General features: G+C 35.7%; 1 protein-coding gene across 1 annotated transcript in view; it reads left to right on the top strand.

The window, feature by feature from the left end:
- Nucleotides 1-22,500, top strand: part of LOC125648868 (glucosamine 6-phosphate N-acetyltransferase-like) — a 73,212-nt gene that overhangs the window by 10,839 nt on the left and 39,873 nt on the right. Inside the window, exon 2 of the mRNA XM_048875899.2 lies at nt 3,170-3,326. Within this exon, the coding sequence (XP_048731856.1) occupies nt 3,170-3,326 (157 nt within the window). The remainder of the gene's footprint in view (nt 1-3,169; nt 3,327-22,500) is intronic.

The raw sequence follows: 22,500 nt of genomic DNA, 5'->3' as shown, positions 1-22,500 counted from the left end.
TTGTTTGTTTGTGCTTTATATTAAATATTCTATACAATTGCATCGAGAGATCCACTCTCCTTATAAAATATCTTAAACACTGAATGACACAGCGACTGTGTGGGATTGCATCAGTGTGTATAAGTAGCGCTTTAGGAGCATAACAAAGCTTCCTTTTTAGGGAAGTCGTTGTGGCCGAGTGGACTTACGCACTGGTTTGACAATCTTGCTAGGCGGTGGGTGCCGTACATCGCTGGTTCGACCCCGGGCTGGGGCGAAAATTTTCAGTACCTAGTTGTGATTATTTAGTGCTTTATATATATATATATATATATATATATAATAGCACTGAAAAGGCCACAACACTGTTGGTGATTTAAAACTCAAATTTTCGACGCAATTAACCTGCGTCTTTATCAAGAGACATATATTACATAAACAAATAACACACACCACGAAAAAACGACAAGTATCAATAATCTACATTGGTAACAATAATATATATCTTTACATGCATATATATATATATATATATATATATATATTAAAAGAAATAGAATAAACAGTAAACAAAGTTAAAATTATAATGCAAGCGCTTTCATTTTATAATCCTCAGGCGTTACATTTTAAAATAGTTTTGAAATGGCCTGACGTTATAAAGTCGTCCTAACATTTCACGTACATAACGACGTCATAAACGAATGAAGGGAAAAAGTTTTTACATTAAGCATATTATGACGTCATAGATAAAAACAGTATACTGTTTATAAACATATTTCACAGTAAGCTATTGAGAGCCAGCTTTAAAGTCTTAATAATTGTGTCTTTCTTTTTCTTGTCGGGAAATAGTATTTTCTGTATAAAGTTTATGAAACGGAAATACTGAATTGTCCGTGGCCACACACATCTAAATGTTCACTAACTTTAATTTTTCTATATTTGGGTGCTGAAATGTATATATATATGTACAGGGTTCGACACTTGTCAGAATTTGGACTCGCCATTCGGGCAACCTAGGTACTAATCTTAGGTTGCCCAAATGGGTCTCAGGTTGCCCAAACAAAAAGTACTTTAAATGTATTATTTTTTAAATCAAGTGCATTTCTATTTCAGTTTCAAGCAGAATCTCAGTAACTCTCTCCTCGCAAACATCGTTTTCTCACTCTCAACCATCTCCTCATTCTCTCCAAAACTTTCCATGCTCTCTACCACTATATTCTCTTCACTTCACTCTGACAAACATTCACCTTTTTTGCAACTTCATTCACATTATATTTCAAATGAACAATTTATGTATGTGTATCATTTAGATTTCTTCCCCTCTCTGTAGTTTACTTAATGTATCTTTGTTCTTGTATGCCTTTAAATGCCTTAATGGACCCAAAATTGAAAAAAAGAACCAAACTCTTGTTTTCATTCTCAGATTTTTCACTTTGTTTCAACTAAAATTTCAACCGCTGTTTCTGTCCTTAATGTATACACATTGTAGATACCCATACAATCATTTGTTTGATTTTATTATTTGGAAGGGATGAGGGGTGGGTGATAATTGGATGGAGTGTCTTCCTCCCCCCCCCCCCCCCCAACGTATTTTTTTAAGTGAACAACAAAGTAATAGCATTTGAAACCTTTCCATCTTGATTAATATCATTTCTTATTTAATCAGTTATAGATATTTTAGATGGAATCTGTCACGTTCATCATTTGCAAGACTGGTTGAATTGTATATTAATTTACATGAGCAACATTGAATTTTTGTTTGTTTTTAGGTCACCTGAGTTTACTCGGGTAACCTATTGCAATTGGTTGTCCTCCGTCATCGTGTGTTAACAATTCAACATTTTTAACTTCTTGATAACTACTGGTCCAATTCTTTCCATATTTGTCATGAAGCATTTTTGGGACAAAGGGGACATAAACTGTAAATTTCAGGACTCCAGCACCCCTGGGGCCCTAGGGGTGGTGCAGAAACAGCCCAAAATTGACCAATTTTCTAAAATCTTCTCTACAACCACACGTGTATAAAAAATCCAAAAAAACTGAATGCATAGTGATGTAGATCAGGAAAGCCTCTACCAAAATTGTAAATTTCATGATCCCCGGGGTAGGGGTTCTGACTCCAGGGCGGGGCCAAACTTGGTATATAGTGTTTATGTGTAAAACACTTAGATGACATCTTTAGTGCTATTGATACTAAATTGAAACTAAATAGATATTTAGAAAGAACAGGTAGTTCTTTACCAAAATTGTAAATTTGATGATCCCAGGGGTAGGGGTTTTGGTATCAGAGTGGGGCCAAAATGGTAAGTTATTAAATGTGTGAACAATATACATTTTTAACTTCTTGATAACTATCTTTCCAATTCTTTTCAAATTTATATGAAACATCTTTGGAACAAGGGGGACTTAAATTGTAAATTTCAGGATTCCTGCACCCCAGGGGCCTTAGGGACGGGGCAAAATCTGCCCAAAATTGACCAATTTTTAAAAATTTTCTTCTCAAGAACCACACACATGTAAGAAAAACTAAATGCATAGTGATGTAGAGCAGGGAAGTCTCTACCAAAATTGTAAATTTCATGATCCCCGGGGTTTTGGGGTTCTGACCCCAGGGCGGGGCCAAACTTGGTATATATAGTGTTTATGTGTAAAACACTTAGATAACATCTTCTTTAGTGTTATTGATACTAAATTGAAACTAAATAGATATTTAGAAAGAGCAGGTAGTTCTTTACCTAAATTGTAAATTTGATGATATATGGTGTAGGGGTTCTGACCCCAGGGTGGGGCCAAACTTTTATACAATATTTATCTGTAAGTTGCTGATAAAAATGATCTAAATGCATACTTAGGGATAGCAGAAAAGGATGTACAAAAATGGTGAATTTCACAACCCAGGGTTTTGACTCTATAGGATGGGTCCAAATTAGTCATATTAAATGTTTTAATGTTAATACACCTATTATATTATTTAAAGCCTTTCATCAGTGTATGCACTTTTGAGGGCATTGAAGTTTTAAGAACACATCTTTTATACTTTTGCTGAATGTTAAATTTAGCTTAGATATTCAGAACAGGAATTTTTTTCTAGATTTCATAGCCCTTGGGAGTAGTGATAATTTTTCACTAGTACTCAGGTGACCGATAAGGCCTGTGGGCCTCTTGTATTTCTATTTCATTGTGTTTTCAGAATGGTGTTGAAGATATTTATCTATTTGACCCAGAACTCCTTCATGATCTGGAGTTTGAAGATCAGAAATGTGCAATTTACAAGCCGGAAATCAATCCTACAGACCCTGGGGAGAGACTTGCACTTAGGCCCCTGTGTATCTCAGACTTCGACAAAGGTAATGCTCAAGGCTACACACATACAGGCTCAGATTTTTGCATGTACATATTTGTGTTTTATTTGGCTACATAAGATAGTTTTAGCTCCTTTGATCCTAAAACTTTTCTGATGTTAAAAGGATGAATTAAAATGGCTATTGAAATGGCCCCCCAAATATTTTTGAAATAAATTTTCTTGTTTCATGTTAAAATTTACATGATTCAACTCATTAACATTTGCATTTTTATGATTTAAATGTTACATGGAACATAAATTCACCACAAACGATATATAACTCTGAGCTTAAGCTTGGAGTTTCCTCATTAGCTGAAATTCCCATAGGGATTTGGCCCCGCCCATACTTTTACAGATCTGGAAATATACTGACCATATTAGATACAGTTAAATCATTTAGGCTTTGGTTGAATATTATTAATAAAAACTTTTAAATTTCAAATGGTGATAAACGTAGCCTATATCGTCGATATTTTGAAAAAAAATTAGCCAAATTTTTACCAGAAACCTTTCCATACAATGGAAACCTGTTTGAACTTGATGACCTACCTGGAGTAGCTCGCTCTATACAAAAGACAATATCACATGATTTGGATATTTGTCCGCTGTTTTAGGTACATAAATACGCCTTCAACATCATGTACTTAAGGAGGTACTCTACATCATCATAATGGCTGACTTCCTTTAAAAACATGGATGAAAAAATCAATATCAGCAATATTTGACTTTTCCTTTTCAATTTAAATACCTAGCCGAATAGCTCAGTAGGTTAACATACCGACTACTTAACTGTAGGTCGCGGGTTCGAGTCCAGCAGGAGTTTTAATTTTTTTTTCAAATTACCTTCTACTAAAACTGTATTTTTTGACAATTAAGTAAATTTGAAAATTTTCAACTTCAAAACATTGTTGTACATATCCTCCACTTTTCATCTACATCAAATTTCTCTGTTGTAGCATACCTCCTTAAACAGAGTGTTTTACATTCAGAATCACCCTATTTTCTTGGAAAGGGGCAGAAACAGCATACGATACTTGAAGGAAATACGTTCAGATTGATTACAAAAATTTGGTGGGCAGTTGAGTCTATATGAAATAAAACACGCATCTTCTTATGCTAGTGAACATTTAGAAGATGAAGGGGGTATAGCATTTTTGTTGGAATGCCAAACATAATTTACGGTGAAATACAGTCTAGACATGTGTCATCAAAATTGTATTTTCTATGGGTGCAGTTTGATGCTGAGGACGAAGCTTATCCCGTGAAGTACTGGTATTGTCAGTGTAAGTCGGATGCTCGCCTATTAGGAAGGTGTGCCCATGTAGCCTCTTTACTTTTTGTATATACATATGTAGGTATTCAGCGACATAGCAGCATATGCTACTTAACCCTCAGATAATGCCAGAAAATGTTTTATGCATGTTTCAACATGTCAAGCGATACCAATGATGACTGTTTATCCAGTGATAGTAGCTGTACAGAATCTTTGTAAAGTCCATGCAGTTTTACTTTGTGCAGATACTCAGATTTTGTTTTATTTTCATGCCTACATGTATGTACCCTGCGTATACCACGTACATTTCCGGAAGTTACAAGAAATGAGTAAAAATTTTGATCATGTGCTCTCCATTTTTTGTCAAGGCACATTCTCTGATATATTTGAATGATTCTCGTACCAACAGAAAGCTGTGTACCGGAAGACCTACTCATTACTAGTAACGAGTTTCTAGTTCTTATTATCAAGGTCTTCCATTTCCAATGGAAGACCTTATAGTGATTGTACTGTTTATTATTTAGGTCTTCCATTTCCAATGGAAGACCTTATAGTGATTGTACTGTTTATCATGTTCCCCAACCAAAATTTGGGAACATATTGTTTTTACTGTTTCTTCTTATTATTAATTAAGGCCTTTCATTTCAGATGGGGGTCATTTAAAAATCTTCTTCTCAAGAACCACTGAGCCAGAAAAGCTGAGATTTACATGAAAGCTTCCTGACATAATCATGCAGATTCAAGTTTGTTCAAATCATGGCCCCCGGGGGTTGGATGGGGCCACAATAAGGGATCAAAGTTTTACATAGAAATACAGGTGTCTCTCGATGGCTCGAACTTCAATCTCTCGAAGTTCTCGGTCTCGAGAAGTGAAATCATGGTCCCGATTTTTTCTCTCTATACAACAAAGCAAATTTACTATCGATCTCTTGAACGTTCAATCTCTCGAAATGAAGTTGGGTCCCGTAAAACACATTTCATTGTTTTTCACTCTTGATCTCTCGAAGTGGTGGTAGCGTATACCCACCGTTACCCAAGCGTTTAATAATTTCCGCTTGGGCCTTACCTGGATTTTGTTAAATGTCAGAGGGGTAATTAGGTGTTTACATAGTTGAAACATCACTGGTGCTTCTTTGTGGAGGTGACACACTTGAGTATATAATTGCATGGCTAATTGGTCAGTTTACACCTTGCACTGGGGTTTTGAGTTGTGATGATTAAAATTATATATAATCCGATTATGAATAAAATCTATAATATGTTTTGACATGACAACAAGAGTAACTTTTATACACAATTTAGAGATCTACGTCAGACTGTTATATTTCTCTAGTTTGTTCTTTGTGTAAAGTTACTCTAAAACATTGTTTTACTCATTTGTTAGAATTTTTGTTTTGGGTGAATCGACATAACATTGTGTTCTGTTTAGTTTGAGATAGTAAAGTGTCATCGGAACTTGGTTTTGTATGCCTGTCTAAGCATGATTAAAGAACAAATAAATACATAAACTTTGAAATGTTTTTATTAATGCAAAATAAGTTTTTTTATTTTGATATCAAAGTACCTGACGAATATGAAGGAAAACATGTCAAAACGATATCATATGATCTTGTTGGTATACATTTCCGGTTACTGTAAAATCTTAACCATACCGGCGGACCTTCAATTTCCGAATTTCGAACTCTTGATTTCTCAAAGTTTTATCAAGGTCCCTTGAACTTTGAGTTATCGAGAGTCACCTGTACATAGGATAAAACTTTAAAAAATTTCTTCTCAAGAACCAATGAGCCAGAAAAGCTGAGATTTACATGAAAGCTTCCTGACATAATGCAGATTCAAGTTTTTCAAATCATGGGCCCCTGGGGTTGGATGGGGCCACAATAGGGGATCAAAGTTTTACATACAAATATATAGGAAAAATCTTTAAAAATCTTCTTCTCAAGAACCATTGAGCCAGATAAGCAGAGATTTACATAAAAGCTTCCTTATATAGTGCAGATTCTAAATTGTTAAAATCCTGGCCCCCGGGGGTCGGATGGGGCCATAATAAGGGATCAAAGTTTTACATACAAATATATAGAAACAATCTTTTAAAAATCTTTTTCTCAAGAACCACTGAGCCAGAAAAGCTGAGATTTATATGAAAGCTTCCTGATATAGTGCAGATTCAGGTTTGTTAAAATCATGACCCCGGAAGGATCAGATGGGGCCACAATAGGGGATCAAAGTTTTACATACAAATATCTAGGAAAAATCTTTAAAAATCATCTTCTCAAGAACCACTGAGCCAGAACCAGCTGATATTTACATGAAAGCTTTCTGACATAATGCAGATTCAAGTTTGTTAAAATCATGGCCCCCGGGGGTCGGATGGGGCCCACAAGGGGGGATCAAAGTTTTACATACAAATATATAGGGAAAATCTATAAAAATCTTCCTCTCAAGAACCACTAAGCCAGAAAAGCTGATATTTACATGAAAGCTTTCTGACATAATGCAGATTCAAATTTGTTAAAATCCTGGCCCCCGGGGGTTGGATGGGGCCACAATAGGGGATCAAAGTTTTACATACAAATATATAGGGACAATCTTTAAAAATCATCTTCCCAAGAACCACTGAGCCAGAAAAGCTGATATTTACATGAAATCTTCCTAACATAGTGCGGAGTTAAGTTTGTTCAAATCATGGCCCCTGGGGTAGGATGGGGCCACAATAGGGAATCAAAGTTTTACATACAACTATATTGGGAAAATCTTTAAAAATCTTCTACTCAAGAACCACTGAGCCAGAAAAGCTGATATTTACATGACATAGTGCAGATTCAAGTTTGTTCAAATCATGGCCCCTGGGGGTAGGATGGGGCCACAAGGGGGGGGGGGGGGGTTCAAAGTTTTACATACAAATATATAGGAAAAATCTTTAAAAATTTTCTTCTCAAGAACCATTGGGCAAAAGAAGTTCACATTTACATGAAAGCTTTCTGACAGTGTAGATTCAAGTTTGCAAAAACCATGGCCTCCAGGGGTAGGTTTGGGGCCATAATAGGGACTACGTTTTTACGTGCAAATATATATGGAAAGTCTTCTGATATTGACCAAGGTGACTCGGGTGAGCGATGTGGCCCATGGGCCTCTTGTTTAAAAAATTATTTTGTCCGGGGTTAATTTCGGAAACGACTATCTTCCTAACATAGTGTTAATCAAGTTAATCAAGTGAAACTTTCTGGGATAATAGATCTTTCAATTCTATAGTGCATGCAAGAAATCTTGTTTGTCACCATCACTTCCGGTCATCACAGGAAATGATTAAAAGAATCGAAAATTTCAAACTTTTTCTTTTAAATTGAAACATATACCAGTTTATTAGGTCTCTTTCGAAGTCTTCAAAAATGTTGACTCCACTGGAAGTTGAAACTCCGACTTCCGGTTATATAAAAAATACTTCATTTGCTCATTTTTCAGTGCCATAAATCTCACTTAAGAAACAAGGTGTTGACTTGAATATTACATATGTTTTAGGCAAGTTAAATGTCTAGAGTAATGTGATACAGTTTTGTAAATTTCACTTCCGGTCGTGAGATATGGCGTGGACAAATTTAGATATTGTTTCCCCATTTTCTCAAGAATGAGTGAAGATAGACACTTGAAACTTGCAGGGATTATAGATTAGCAATAATCCATTCTACACATGCTGTCTGTATGTTTGTCCGTCACTTCTGGTCTAAACAGGAAATGGATGAAAAATTTACAACATTAACATTTTGTCTACATGATACCTCAGAGATGGCTGGATGGATTTTCTTGCCATTTTCAGAGATGATAGAGAATTGTAATACCCTTAGATTCCTCTTTTCATTTTTTCAAAGTTCACTTCCTTTCGTGAGATAAGTCCATTTTCTGTCTTTATACGCCTGTCTTTATACGGGACGTATTATGGTACAGCGATGTCTGTACGTCCGTCCGTCCGTCCGTCCGTCCGTTCGGTGTTTTCTCTTTATAATTTTATTTCCCTTTCACATATCATGCTGAAACTTGCTGTGTAGCTTCTTTGTGGGTCACTCTAGATCATACTGCAATTTTGATCCATTTTGACCTTTTTTTCCAGGAGTTTTGCCCTTTTATTTGGAAATAATTATTATATGGAGGGTACATAATTTGTTCACACTACTCCTCCCACAGTTTTCAAGTGAGAGCCTTCTTATTTTGTGGAGTGTTTGTATGGGTATTGAAGATGTGCATGTTGGATGGATTTTGATTTTCTACAATTTTTTAGAAAATTACAGGTTGTTGAACTTAGTCTATTTGGAAATTAATATTCTATGGAGGGTACATAATTTGTCTGCCCTACTCCTCCCAGTTTTCAAGTGAGGACCATCTTATTTTGTGGAGTGTTTGTATGGGTATTGAAGATGTGCATCTGAGGAAGGATTTTGATTTTCTTCCATTTTTGAAAAAATTACAGGTTGTTGAACTTGGTCCATTTTGAGGAAATCTAGATTTTTAAGCTAAGACCCTTTGTTCATATGAAAGTTTGTCACAGCCTCATGATGGCTGATACTACCTGAAGCAAAGTTATACAAATTATAGCACAAGAAAAACACCCTATGTAAGCATTTCACGTTTGCGGTACTTTTGTTTGAATAATCATTTTGTTTGGGGGTAATCTCAAAAACGACTAAAGATAATCAAATGAAATTTTCAGGATGTATAGAGATCTCTCAATTGTATAGTACATCTACATAAAGTCGTTTGTTGCCACCGGAAGTGATTTAAAGAGACACTACAGCTCATTTTGCGCAAAAATCATGAAATAACAATTTTCCCAGCGCTTTCTCAATTTTTGTTGCATTGTTGAAAGTATGAACTTTACGAAAATAACACTTATCTAAAGTTAAAAATTATCGTTTTAACATAAAAATTAATACTTTTTGATGGCCTATACAAAAAATATCGAGTCTCCTCCTTTTAGTCTTCAGACGCATGCGCATAGACAGTAAACAGTGCAGCATGTCGTCCAGTGAGAGAAAGTGTAGTTGATAGATCTAGAATTTTGACAGATTCTGTGAGAAAAGAGGTAAAAATAGAATGAGATAAAACTCATGCGTGAAATAAAATTTACCTTGGGATCAGTATGACCGTTGGAAAACAGAGAGCTCGGAGAAATGCATGTAACTCAGTGGTGGATCTAGGATTTCCGAAGAGGGGTGTGAAAGTCAAAAGATTAGCCAAAGTAATCGGCCATTCGGGTGCAAAATTTGGATTTTCATTCACAATCTGTGGCGTAAAAAGGGAGGGGGGATACTGGCTTCCTAAATCTACCATTGAGACTAGCTGCGAAGACACTACGTTTGAAGGTAAGTGCTATTTTTATCTGAACACGACACGTGTTAGTTGTAAAAACATCAGTCAATGGGAACATGGAAGGGTTTCTGTTGAAATAATGATTTATAATTAGTTATTATAAGGAGCAGGGAATAATCTTATGTACTTGAAAGGTGAGTGTGGACCCCCTTGAAGGGGAATTTAGATAATTTCCTACACAACACCTTTGCTGTCATTCAAAACCACGTGATGTAAATAAGCATTCAAAAGTCCGAGTCAGCATGAAGAAATCTTTGAATTCCGAACGATCTTCAAAGCGCAGTTGAGAGTAAATTGATGCATCCCAATTGTTCAAAATTGTCAGTATCGATGTCAATTTTATCATTTTATCAATATATGGTTTAAAAAACACTTCATTAAAATGTGGAAAATGAGCTGTAGTGTCTCTTTAAATAATCACAAATTTCAAACTTTTTTCTTTTAAATTGAAACCTATACCAGTTTATTATGTCACTTTCAAAGTGTCAAAAAAATGTTGACCCCGTCGGACATTGGAACGGCAACTTCCGGTTTGAAGATAAATAATATTATGATTTTTGTCTTTTGTGTCCCCATGAATCTAACTTATATTTCAAGTGTTTGATTTGATTTTCATGTCTGTTAATGACAGTATCAGTATTTAGAGTTTCGTCGATTTCGCTTTTCAAAATTCACTTCCGGGCTGTAGTACCCCCCCCCCCCCCCCTGTTTTTAGCTCACCTCAGCTGAAAGCTCAAGTGAGCTTTTCTGATCGCTTTTTGTCCGTCGTCTGTCCGTCTGTCTGTTAAACTTTTCACATTTTCGACTTCTTCTCCAGAACCACTTGGCCAATTTCAACCAAACATGGCCAAAAGCATCCTTGGGTGAAGGGCTTTCAAGTTTGTTCAAATGAAGGGTCATGTCCCTTTCAAAGGGGAGATAATCACAAAAATGCAAAAATAGGGTGGGGTCATGTAAAAATCTTCTTCTCAAGAACCACTGGGCCAGAAGAGCTGAAATTTACCTGAAAGCTTCCTGACATATTGCATATTCAAGTTTGTTCAAATCATGGTCCCCGGTGGTAGGATGGGGCCAAAAGGGGGGATCAAAGTTTTACATACAAATATATAGGGAAAAACTTTAAAAATCTTCTTCTCAAGAACCACTAAGCCAGAAAAGCTGAGATTTACATGAAAGCTTCCTGACATAATGCAGATTCAAGTTTGTTCAAATCATGGGCCCCGGGGGTTGGATGGGGCCACAATAGGGGATCAAAGTTTTACATACAAATATATAGGAAAAATCTTCTTCTCAAGAACCACTGAGCCAGAAAGCTGATTTTTACATGAAAACTTTCTGACATAGTGCAGATTCAAGTATGTTCAAATCATGGGCCCCGGGGATAAGATGGGGCCCCAAGGGGGGATCAAAGTTTTACACACAAATATATAGGGAAAACTTTAAAAATCTTCTTCTCAAGAACCACTAAGCCAGAAAAGCTGAGATTTACATGAAAGCTTCCTGACATAATGCAGATTCAAGTTTGTTCAAATCATGGGCCCCGGGGGTTGGATGGGGCCACAATAGGGGATCAAAGTTTTACATACAAATATATAGGAAAAATCTTGAAAAATCTTCTTCTCAAGAACCACTGAGCCAGAAAAGCTGATTTTTACATGAAAACTTTCTGACATAGTGCAGATTCAAGTTTGTTCAAATCATGGGCCCCAGGGATAAGATGGGGCCCCAAGGGGGGATCAAAGTTTTTCACACAAATATATAGGGAAAAACTTTAAAAATCTTCTTCTCAAGAACCACTAAGCCAGAAAAGCTGAGATTTACATGAAAGCTTCCTGACATAATGCAGATTCAAGTTTGTTCAAATCATGGGCCCCTGGGGTTGGATGGGGCCACAATAGGGGATCAAAGTTTTACACACAAATATATAGGAAAAATCTTTAAAAATCTTCTTCTCAAGAATCACTGAGCCAGAAAAGCTGATTTTTACATGAAAACTTTCTGACATAGTGCAGATTCAAGTTTGTTCAAGTGTGAGGGGGGGGGGGGGTCAAAGTTTTACATACAAATATAGGAAAAATCTTTAAAAATCTTCTTCTCAAGAACCATTGGGCCAAAGAGGTTGACATTTACATGAAAGGTTTCTGACATAGTGTAGATTCAAGTTTGCAAAGGGTAGTTTGGGCCATGATAGGGACCAAGGTTTTACATGCAAATATATATGGGAAGTCTTCAGATATGGGCCAAGGGGACTCAGGTGAGCGATGTGGCCCATGGGCCTCTTGTTTGTGTGAGAGTGTTCTCAGAAACTACACGAGGGATCGATATGAAACTTTCTAAGATTATAGTATAGCATTTGTAGATGTGCAGAACGATAGTCATTTTGTCTGCATGTGCAATTTTGGTACAAAATATTTGAAATCAGAATACACAAGGGATCGATATGAAACCTTAATAGGATGATAGTATAACATTTGTAGATATGCAAAATGATAGTCATTTTGTCTGCACACATGTGCATGCACATGCATCACATTTTTTGTACACTGACTTTGTAATCTAACATCTAACTTTTCTATTGTTCATTGAAATTGTTTGATATTCATATCTTAGGTAGGTATTAATTGATTTGCATGGTAAAAATTACCATGCATATGCGCTTCTTTTTGATTGGATAATACTAAAACGTCTGTAACTCTCTTATGAATGAAGGGAATGAGTTGATATTCACAGCATAGGTAGTTAATATGTGTATCTAGATATTGGTGTAACAAAAAATGCCAACGCACATGCTTGTGCATCGTCTTTCAAATGTTCATTTTTTAAAGGATGATAACATTTTTGTTTTTCATCGAATTCATTTGATCTTGAGGTTTTAAGTGTGTCTTGGTACTTCTTACAAATTGCTTTGGCTAAAATTACTGCTCAGCACTGCTGATTTCTGATTGGACGATTTTGAAATCACTTTAACTTTCTTATATTTGACGCAAACATTATGATATTCATACTGTGGATATATGATACAAATGCCTGCTGAATGACATCAACAAGAGTGCGGAATCATACTCGCATGTATGCACGTGCATTGCTTTCTTTCATTTCTTGGTACTGAAATGACCATGTTAAATGTACTAATTAAAGGCTAAAATAAAATGATTTTTTTTTTGCTCTATGTTTACAATGACACCACTTTACAATTGGGAGAGGTTTGGGGAACATATATAACGGTTCCCGTTACATTTAGAACTAGTTTTAATATGAGATTTCAGTTCTTTCAACAATTTAGCTCATATCTCTGTATATGCTGTACAATGTTATAAAAAATATTCTTCATCTTCAATGAATTTGGTTTTGCAGGCATTACAAAAACGATTGCATTTTGAGATGTTTGATTATATCTTCCTTTTTCTATAGCAGGCTTATGAGCACTTATTCTAATTTTGCAGATCATTGACCTATCAAATCTTTTTGTTAATTTATCAACATATTTGGGTCGTTAATTCATATTGTGTGAGGACTAGAGCCAGAAATCATGAAAAAAATGGCCCCGTTTCCAAATTTTATAATCTTTTGGGGGTCAAAAGGCTGCAACATCTGCTTTCTAAAACAATTAATTTTATCCAATTTCCTCTACATGCTTTCTTTCTACGGGCTTCTGTATATAGCAATGAAATAAATGCAATTACGTTGTAACGTCATTTTGACGTCGTTGTATATTGCTTAGGTAGTTTTAAAGTTAAATAAATCAATGTTCACTCTAATAGCGTAACAGAGGAAAAACTGTATCGCTTGGTATTATTAAGTTCTTCATCAAATTTCGTGTATTTTCAGAAACAATGAATATTCATTTTCATGATAAATATGACATTGTATGGAAAAAAGCATTTTGTTCTGCATGTAAGATTGTGAAATTCAATGAGGATGACAATGTTGTATCGTTCATATATTCAGTTCATTTCCTGTCATTCTCACAAAGATTCCACAAGTGTGTTGTAATCATTAGTGGATTTACGGGGGAGTGGGCTATAATGCTTTCCTAAGATTGAAAAGAATTAATGCAATTCAATTCATATTTTTTATTGAGAACATGTATACAAATAACATAAAATTAGATAATTAGAATATTGTGTTTTTTAAAAAAAAGAATATTATTGCTAACCTGTTATTTTATCGAATTCTAATTTTTAATCACACTGTTTATATGCATGCCGGTTTAGGCTTCAATTGGACATTTAGTCTAGTTGAAAGTTCATCAGAACATAAAAATTAGGAATGTCAATTTAACTTGGATAGCTTAGTCAAATACTCGGACGCTTTAGTTGAGCGATAGTCGAGTACTCGATTTAAAAAAACGGGACACAGTATAAGTGTACCTAAGTCATGAGTCACACCTCGGCGCACCTGGATAGCCAAGTACACGGCACGGGATGAAAGGCTGTCCATAACGATTGTTTATCTATAGATAGCCAATTATAAATTTGTTTCATTGAATTAAAGACATCATATTAATTATCTTTTTATGTGAAATAAACACACTAGGGTATGCTTTTTCTCTTAGAAAATCTTGGGGGTGCGCCATCCAAGGAAATCAACTCAACTTTGAGGATGCGCGTTATACTCTTACACTAGATCCATAATTAATCCATCACAATAATCTTTATTTCGATAATGAAATGCTGTACAAGCAACAATCAAAATGCATGTGTACTTAGTCATAAAAAGAACCATGTAAATCATGTAAACGTATGCACAATGTACAATATATTCTTGTTCAAAACAAAAACTGATTTGTTCGACAATATTTGACGAGGGGCTATTTCTAAGTTTGTCTCCAATTGTCCAGTCGATGAAAAAATTCTCTCTTTAGGCACGGACAAAAAACTCATTGGCCAACTCAATGCCAGGAGAGGAAAGCGGTTTTCCTTCCTTTCCTTTCCTTCCACATAAGTGGATTTTTCGGAGAGGTAAAGCTTTAAGTCAGAGTGGTGAACATTCTCCCCCTTCTCAGGAGATATAGCTGTAAGGATTTAAAAAAGCTATTTTTAACAAGTACTCGACTATGAAAAATTTAGTCGATCGGTATGACCGAGTGATAGTTGAGTACTCGTTATCATCCCTAATAAAAATATTTGAAAATTATCGAGTGAGCTTCAAAAGATGTTAGACTTACAAGTGCTAGAACATATATATCTGTCAATTAAAGACCCATCTCATGACCATAGGGTCAGTGAAAATGTAGGCGGAGCCTAATCTAAACAGATGTTATTTACCTGGAGTGGCCAGGGTCTACCAAGGTGTTAATTGCTATATCCCGTGGCACTCAAAGAAATACACAGAGGCAGAACATGGCAGAAATCTACCTGCATGTTTTTTTTTTAATAGTTTTGATATACACAGGACCTGTCTCAGGGACCTCTGCAGAGTTTCTGTGGTCATAGTGTTTGAATAATGGTTGTATTCCTAAGGGTAGCTGACACACATTCTACACCCACCCCTCTTTCTCTCTCTCTCTGTCATTGACTCAATGAATAATTTCTGTTATAAATATGGAGGTATCATAAATTGATGACATAAATTATTTCAATAGGTTACAAGTTTTAAAACTTATTGTGCAAATTATTGTTTGATTTCTGATTGTGTAATTTATAATACATGTACAGGTATATAGAGGGGGAAAATTACAATTATATTGAAATTGCATTGTTCAGGGGCCTTTTTAAAAAGAATTGAATTACAAGAAAATAGCAGATGTGGACAGGTCATTGCTATCAAAACTCAGGTATACTGGACTTCCTCAAGATCTAAAGAATGCCTGTAGATACTGGCTGTTATTGTTATCAAAACACCTCTCTGGGGTAGCCCCAGACCACAGTGTCTACAGATGTCACTCCACCTGAGATCTATTGTTAAATGTTTGATTGGCAGGCAGCTTACAATTTGGGGGTGTCAACTTAAAATTGGGTCTTTAAGAGAAAACATCAATACTGAGGAAAGGTGCGCATAATGAATTAATAAAGCAGAATGTAGATACACGAGCGCTCTATGTTCACTAAAACTCTTGCCAAACTCGCTGAAACTACCGAATTGTAGAAAAATGCTTTGGCACTTTCTTGCAAAATAAATTAATTAGATTTTTAAAATCTATGATAAGAGCTTTTCTGCATTTAAGTCCGATTTGTGTATGTCATTCAAACGTTACAGTTTCTGTGTTTGAAATGACTGTTAAATTGATTTATGCCGTTAATTACTGGCTAGAAATAAATTCATAATGACATTAGGCTACACTTATCCAATATGGATAGTGTCTCGAAAATTTTTTTGTGAACTTCAAGACTGATGTTGATATCAATTTATTTTTCATGAAGAGATCGAATCTCGGTATATAATGATTATGATAAAAACATAATTATGCCCGTCTATCCCCAATTTATTATACCCCCCGAACGAAGTTCTGGGGGGTATATAGGAATCACTCTGTCTGTCTGTCTGTCCGTGCATCCGTCCGTCTTACCGTCTGTCTGTCTGCTGAGATTCGTGTCCGGGCCATAACTTCTTTGTTCTTTGACTTAGGCATACCATATTTGGCACACAGGTGGATCACCATGAGACGATTAGTAGAGTACCTTCATGACCTCTACATGACCTTGACCCTTGACCTCAAGGTCAAAATTAAAGGTTTTTTACAATGGATTTGTGTCCGGGCCATAACTTCTTTGTTCTTTGACATAGGCATACCATATTTGACACATGAGTGTATCACCATGAGACGATGTGTCATGTACCTTCATGACCTCCATATGACCTTGACCTCAAGGTCAAAATTAAAGGTTTTTACAATGGATTTGTGTCAGGGCCATGACTTTTTTGTTCTTTGACATAGGCATACCATATTTGACACATGAGTGTATCACCATGAGACGATGTGTCGAGTACCTTGATGACCTCTATATGACCTTGAACTTTGACCTCAAGGTCAAAATTGATTATAGGGTTTTGACATAGTCATACCATAAGACATGGGTGTATCACCATGAGACTATTTGTCATGTACATTCATGACCTCTTTATGACCTTAACCTTTGATCTCAAGGTCAAAATTATAGGTTTATGCCATGGATTTCTGTTCGGACTATATCTTCCATTTTCTTCTACAAAGGCATACCATATTTTTACACTCAGGAAAGAGGTAATTTACACCTATTAACAACACAATTTGGGAGATTGGGGTAAGCGGGGAGTATTCTTAGTGAGCATTGCTCACAGTACCTCTTGTTTATGTCAAATTGAGAAATGTATAAACCAATTATTTTTCCTATAGACTTCTACCTTTCAGTATAAAAATACTGATGTCACGTGCCATCTATCAATGAAAAAAGATGCTAGACACAAAGAGCCAGCAGCATTAAGCCATTAACGCCAGATGTCATTTATATCAAAATACAATAAAAAATAATAATCATAATCATAACAATAAAAGAAATTGTCAGCTTTTATTCATGTACTCATTTTAAAGTTTATATCCCCATGCCTTTGAATTATTCTTGTTGTTTATTTATACATTTAAATTCTACTTAAACATCTTTATTATCTATTTATTCATGTTTAATATTCTTTATAATCTATTCATGTTCATTAACAATTAATTTGCTCATCATCTAATAGAATATGTCGCCGCACGTGAACCAACACAAAACTAATACAAAATATTTTTATGATAATGATTTAACCGTATATAAAATATTGTGGTTCAAGAGTGGCACCCATAAAAAATCATTGAATAAAGTTCAGAATTTCTATCAAATATAGATATTTCTGCCATACCGCATCCGGTTTCAATGCATATAACTACACTCGTGCTGTTTCCTGCACAAAACTCGATATGGAAATAGTATAATTTCTAAATAAAGTCTGGCCTATGTTTTGTTTCATAAATACAAAGTTTTATTTTCAAGGATTGACAGGGCCAAATCAATGAATTGTGGCTTTAATTTAGTTCTTTACTGCAAAGCGTTAACTTGTCAGAGTTATAGATATTTGCATTTGCAAAAATTTATCAATAATTCTTTGTTTAATTGGGATGATATAACTAAGGTTTTACATCACTATCTTTGTTTATGATGAAAGAAAATCCTAAACTATGTAAAGTTATATTAAGGTTTTTTACCCATGGATTTGATATTTTAATTGTTTGATATATTTTATTAACTACAGATTCATCCTAAGTTTGAATATGATCTAAGAATTTAACAAAAGACTGTAAGATTACATTTCTTAATGGTAAAGGATAGAGCTCTGCTCGGCATGTATCACTAGAAACTTTACAATGAACTCCTAGAATTTCTTTTATAAATTTCAAATGAACTTTTTCATAAGATTCAGATTCTTTATAATTTAGTTTTTTAAAGTCCCCAAATTCCACTTCTATATAGTAAAATGGGAACAATAAAAAAGTTTTTCAAGAAGTTTGCATGGATTATTCTGAGGCCAATTACGCTTTGTCAGCAAGAGATGAAATAGCAATATCAAAATTTCCATTGAGCTTCATAGTAATTCCAAGATATACATATGTATTGTTTAACTGTATTGTTTAAATGTATACAAATGATAGAATATCCATGTCAAAGTTAAATTAAATGGAGTGACCAAATTAAATGTAGAAAATCGAAGGAGTGTTCAAGTTAGATTTAATCAAATGATAAAGTGTCCATATTAATTGTAAACAAAAGACAGGATAGTTAAATGTATTCAGATGATGGAATGTCCAAATTTATAGATGTAATCAAATGATATGGTGTCCAATTTAGATTTAATTGAATGATTGGATATCCAAATTAAATGCAATCAAATGATAGAATGCCCAAGTTAAATGTAATAAAATCAATGATAAAGTGATAAAATGATGGGTGTCCAAGCTAAATGTAATCAAATGATGAAGTGTCCAAATTAAAGTAAGCAAATGGTTATAGCGAGCGAAGATCGCGTCGCGAAGCGACGCGACGAGCTCGCTCCAATGATTACACATATGAGTCACGTGATTTGCTCTTCTTCAGTTGAAAAAAGATGAGTATTACCCATAATGCTTCTGCAAAAATGTCGCCGTCACTGCGGTATACTTCATTGACAAACCCGTAATTAAAATAATTAGATTGTTTAGAATGTACCATAAACGTTTTTAAATTCCAGACAAGCTTTCTCATAGCTTCAAAAATTTTGTTTTTGCTTGGTTTGAGAGAAGAAGAAAAAACATTGCAGCTAATGTGACGTCACAATTTGTAACTGTTTACACCAAGCGCGTTATATTTCCTGCGTTAAATGAAGAGGCGGATAAAAGTCGTGTTGCAAGATGTTAATGGGCTTCGCTCGTCTCAACGGTCACACCGTACAACATATTATGTCTAAATTAAATATTGTCAAATATATAGATACAATAAAATGATGGATGTCCAAGCTAAATGTAATCAAATGATAAAGTGTCCAAATTAAAGTAATACATAATGTATGTCTAAATTAAATATTATCACCGATTCCAGTTCAAAAATAACAATGTACAACCACTATCAATAATGAACAGTATTAATTTGTTTTGGCACTCTTGGTCACAGTGATGGTTGGGAACTACCACAGAGCTGCCCCCTCAACAATCAATCAATCAAATGTGATGGCCCCAGGTGGGCGAATTGTGCACTGGGTAAATGCAAGTGCACAACGTCACCAATGCAAATACAATAAATCAATCAATTAATAATACCAGGATTAAGATAATCAATCAATCAATAGCCCGACAATTCAATGTCTTCAACAATTCAATCAGCAATTCAATCATCAATCAATACTGCAAATTTTCAAGTTCATGGCATGAAGCTGCAGAATATTGGGTGCACTCCTCCATTGGAGTTAGGGTGCGCTGAAACGCCACTTGCACGTGCCACACACGCCTGTGAAACAGGAGCGCTTGTGGTAGTGCAACCGCCACCAAGGGAGTGCCCGGTACCATGGTGACAGCGGCAGTACGCCAACTCAAATGGTCACCGTTAACCAGATTGCTGCAAATTGAAACAAGTCTTTGTAGATTCAGTTGTGTTGTCGGCACAATTTGAGCCAATAATTGTGACCTTCAATCTAAAAAAAACCTCTCTCATGTAAACACAATTGATGTCTCATTTACGCTAATTACAAAATGACATGTGAACGGAATTGTAACACCATATCTTGATTCAAATTTGCATCTGATTTTTTAATTGTATCATGCATGACTGATTTTATTCACGTGCCATGAAGTAGTGATGATAATAAACATACCAGAGGCGGATCCAGGATTTCCGAAGGGGGGGGGGGGGTGGCACATGTGAAAGTGAAGTATTAGTTGAAATAATCAGCCGTTTTGGGTGCCAAATCTGGCGTTTTCATCTACATATCTTTGATAGTGGCACAACAAAACACCCACACTTTCATGGGCACTGCCATTACAGCTGACACTTTGTTTACCGGGAACATTTACAGCGATTCCCATTGGTCCTTGATAGGTCACGTAAGATCATGCATTTTATTAATGAGTTATGCGTAAATATCGGCCTTGTGACCCACGGTAGGTAATCGTAGAGCCACCAACCGTGGGTTTCCGACGATGAATTGCCCATTGACAAAGCAAATTCCCCTATCCTAAGCAAGACATTAAAGGTTAGTGAGAATGATGCTTTAAAAAGAAGGGTCTCATTCATGCTAGAGCATACAACATGTAGTTTATTTATGATTAATTTTAAAATGTCCAATGTGATAGGTAAACGTGCATCCAATATCATAATGAATTTGTGCGCTTCATACCCTGCAACAATTTCTGCACTATAAAATGCCTAGTCGGATCCGCATTCCAGTGAAGTTTGCAATGAAAACTAATGGCAGAGATGTATGCTTTAGCTTTGGATTGCTTGTATCCATGTATGGATAAATGTGCAATAAATGTATTGATGTAAGCATCCGGTGGTCACCATATGTTAGGTATAGTCCCTAAATGCAATGAAAATGGTTAAATGCCTGAATACCCACCATATATGCTTGGTTGGTATTTGCTGTCAAGGATGAGTGTAAAAGGCGGCCTATTTCATTTGACAAAGCAGCCTCTGGAATGAAGCTGGGATTAACTGAGGGTTGTGGTCGGCTGTAGGTGCCAGGTCCCTGAACAAGTCCCACTGCTTGCGAGATATAGAATCAGCAATTTTATTGGTTTTTCCAGGGATAATGTGGGGCTTTAAACTGAATATTGAAGTGTAAGGATTTAAGGATAAGTGGTCTAACAAATGACATGACCCGATGTGACTTAGATGACTGTTAAAAATATGTACTAAGGCCATATTGTCCACATAAAATATTATCTTTTTGTTTTGCAACCTACTGCCCCATACTGATATGGCTTGCACAATGGGTACAAGTTCTAAAAATGTGATGTCTTTCAAGATGCAAGTTTTGGCCCAATTTTGTGGCCATTGAAGGTTGGTCCATTGACCCCGACAATAACACCTGCAACCTAAACTAGATCCACCTGCGCTGTCCGTGAACAGTTGTAAAGTGTTCTGGGTGGCCCACTTCCTCTCTGGGAAATACACCACGGCATTAAATCGCCCCAAAAACCTATTCATGTCTTCACGCATAGAGTGATTGATTCTGATATGATGCGATGGCTTAGTGGGACCAATCGTGGGGTTGTAAAATCTATGGTTGAATGCCTTGCTACAGGGTATTGCTTTGCCAAAAAGATTTAATTTGCCTGAAGGTTAGATAACTTAATTTTATTTTTTGAGACCCAGAAGAGTAGTAGATTCATGAATTCGTCAACCTTTTCTCAGGCAATTCTAATTTACATTTTGATAGTATCAATCTCCAGACCAAGTAATATTAAACAGGTACTGGGTTGAACAGATTTATCCTGGTTCAAAGGTTATAATTCCCATTTCGAAACACATAGACTGAAATGTATGCATAAGGACATGACAATGGCTGGTATGCGCTCTGCCTACAAAAATAAAATCATCCAAGTAATGATGAACCGTTCCAATCCCTGATTTTTCTATGACCAACCATTCTAAAAATGATAACATTTCAAAAATTTTGCATGAATTAGCGGAACCTAAAGGTAAACACTTATCAATATAAAAACTGCCATTCATATGCAAGCCCAAGAGTTCAAAATCATCTGGATGAACCCGAACTAACCTGAACACATGCACTTTTGATATCGACTTTTGCTATGAATGCCCCCTTGCCCAGAAGACTAATGGCTTGGACTACAGTATCAAAAGAGGTATACTTAACAGATGTGTGAACTGGGTCAATATGATGGTTAATACTATTTGACGGTGGGTAAGAAAGATGTTTGATCATGCACCAACAGCCATCTGCCTTCAGAACAACACCTATTGGGGAAGCATGCAAATTATGCAATGGGGGATGATAAAAAAGACCAGTCATTTGCCCCTCAAGCACCTCTTTATGGATTTTTTCTTGCAACACCTCTGTGTGCTCAGTGGCTGATAATAGACAAAACATTCTCATC

The sequence above is a fragment of the Ostrea edulis genome, chromosome 5, assembly GCF_947568905.1.
Source record: "Ostrea edulis chromosome 5, xbOstEdul1.1, whole genome shotgun sequence".
Classification (NCBI taxonomy): domain Eukaryota; kingdom Metazoa; phylum Mollusca; class Bivalvia; order Ostreida; family Ostreidae; genus Ostrea; species Ostrea edulis.
This window is presented reverse-complemented; position numbering and strand designations above follow the sequence as displayed.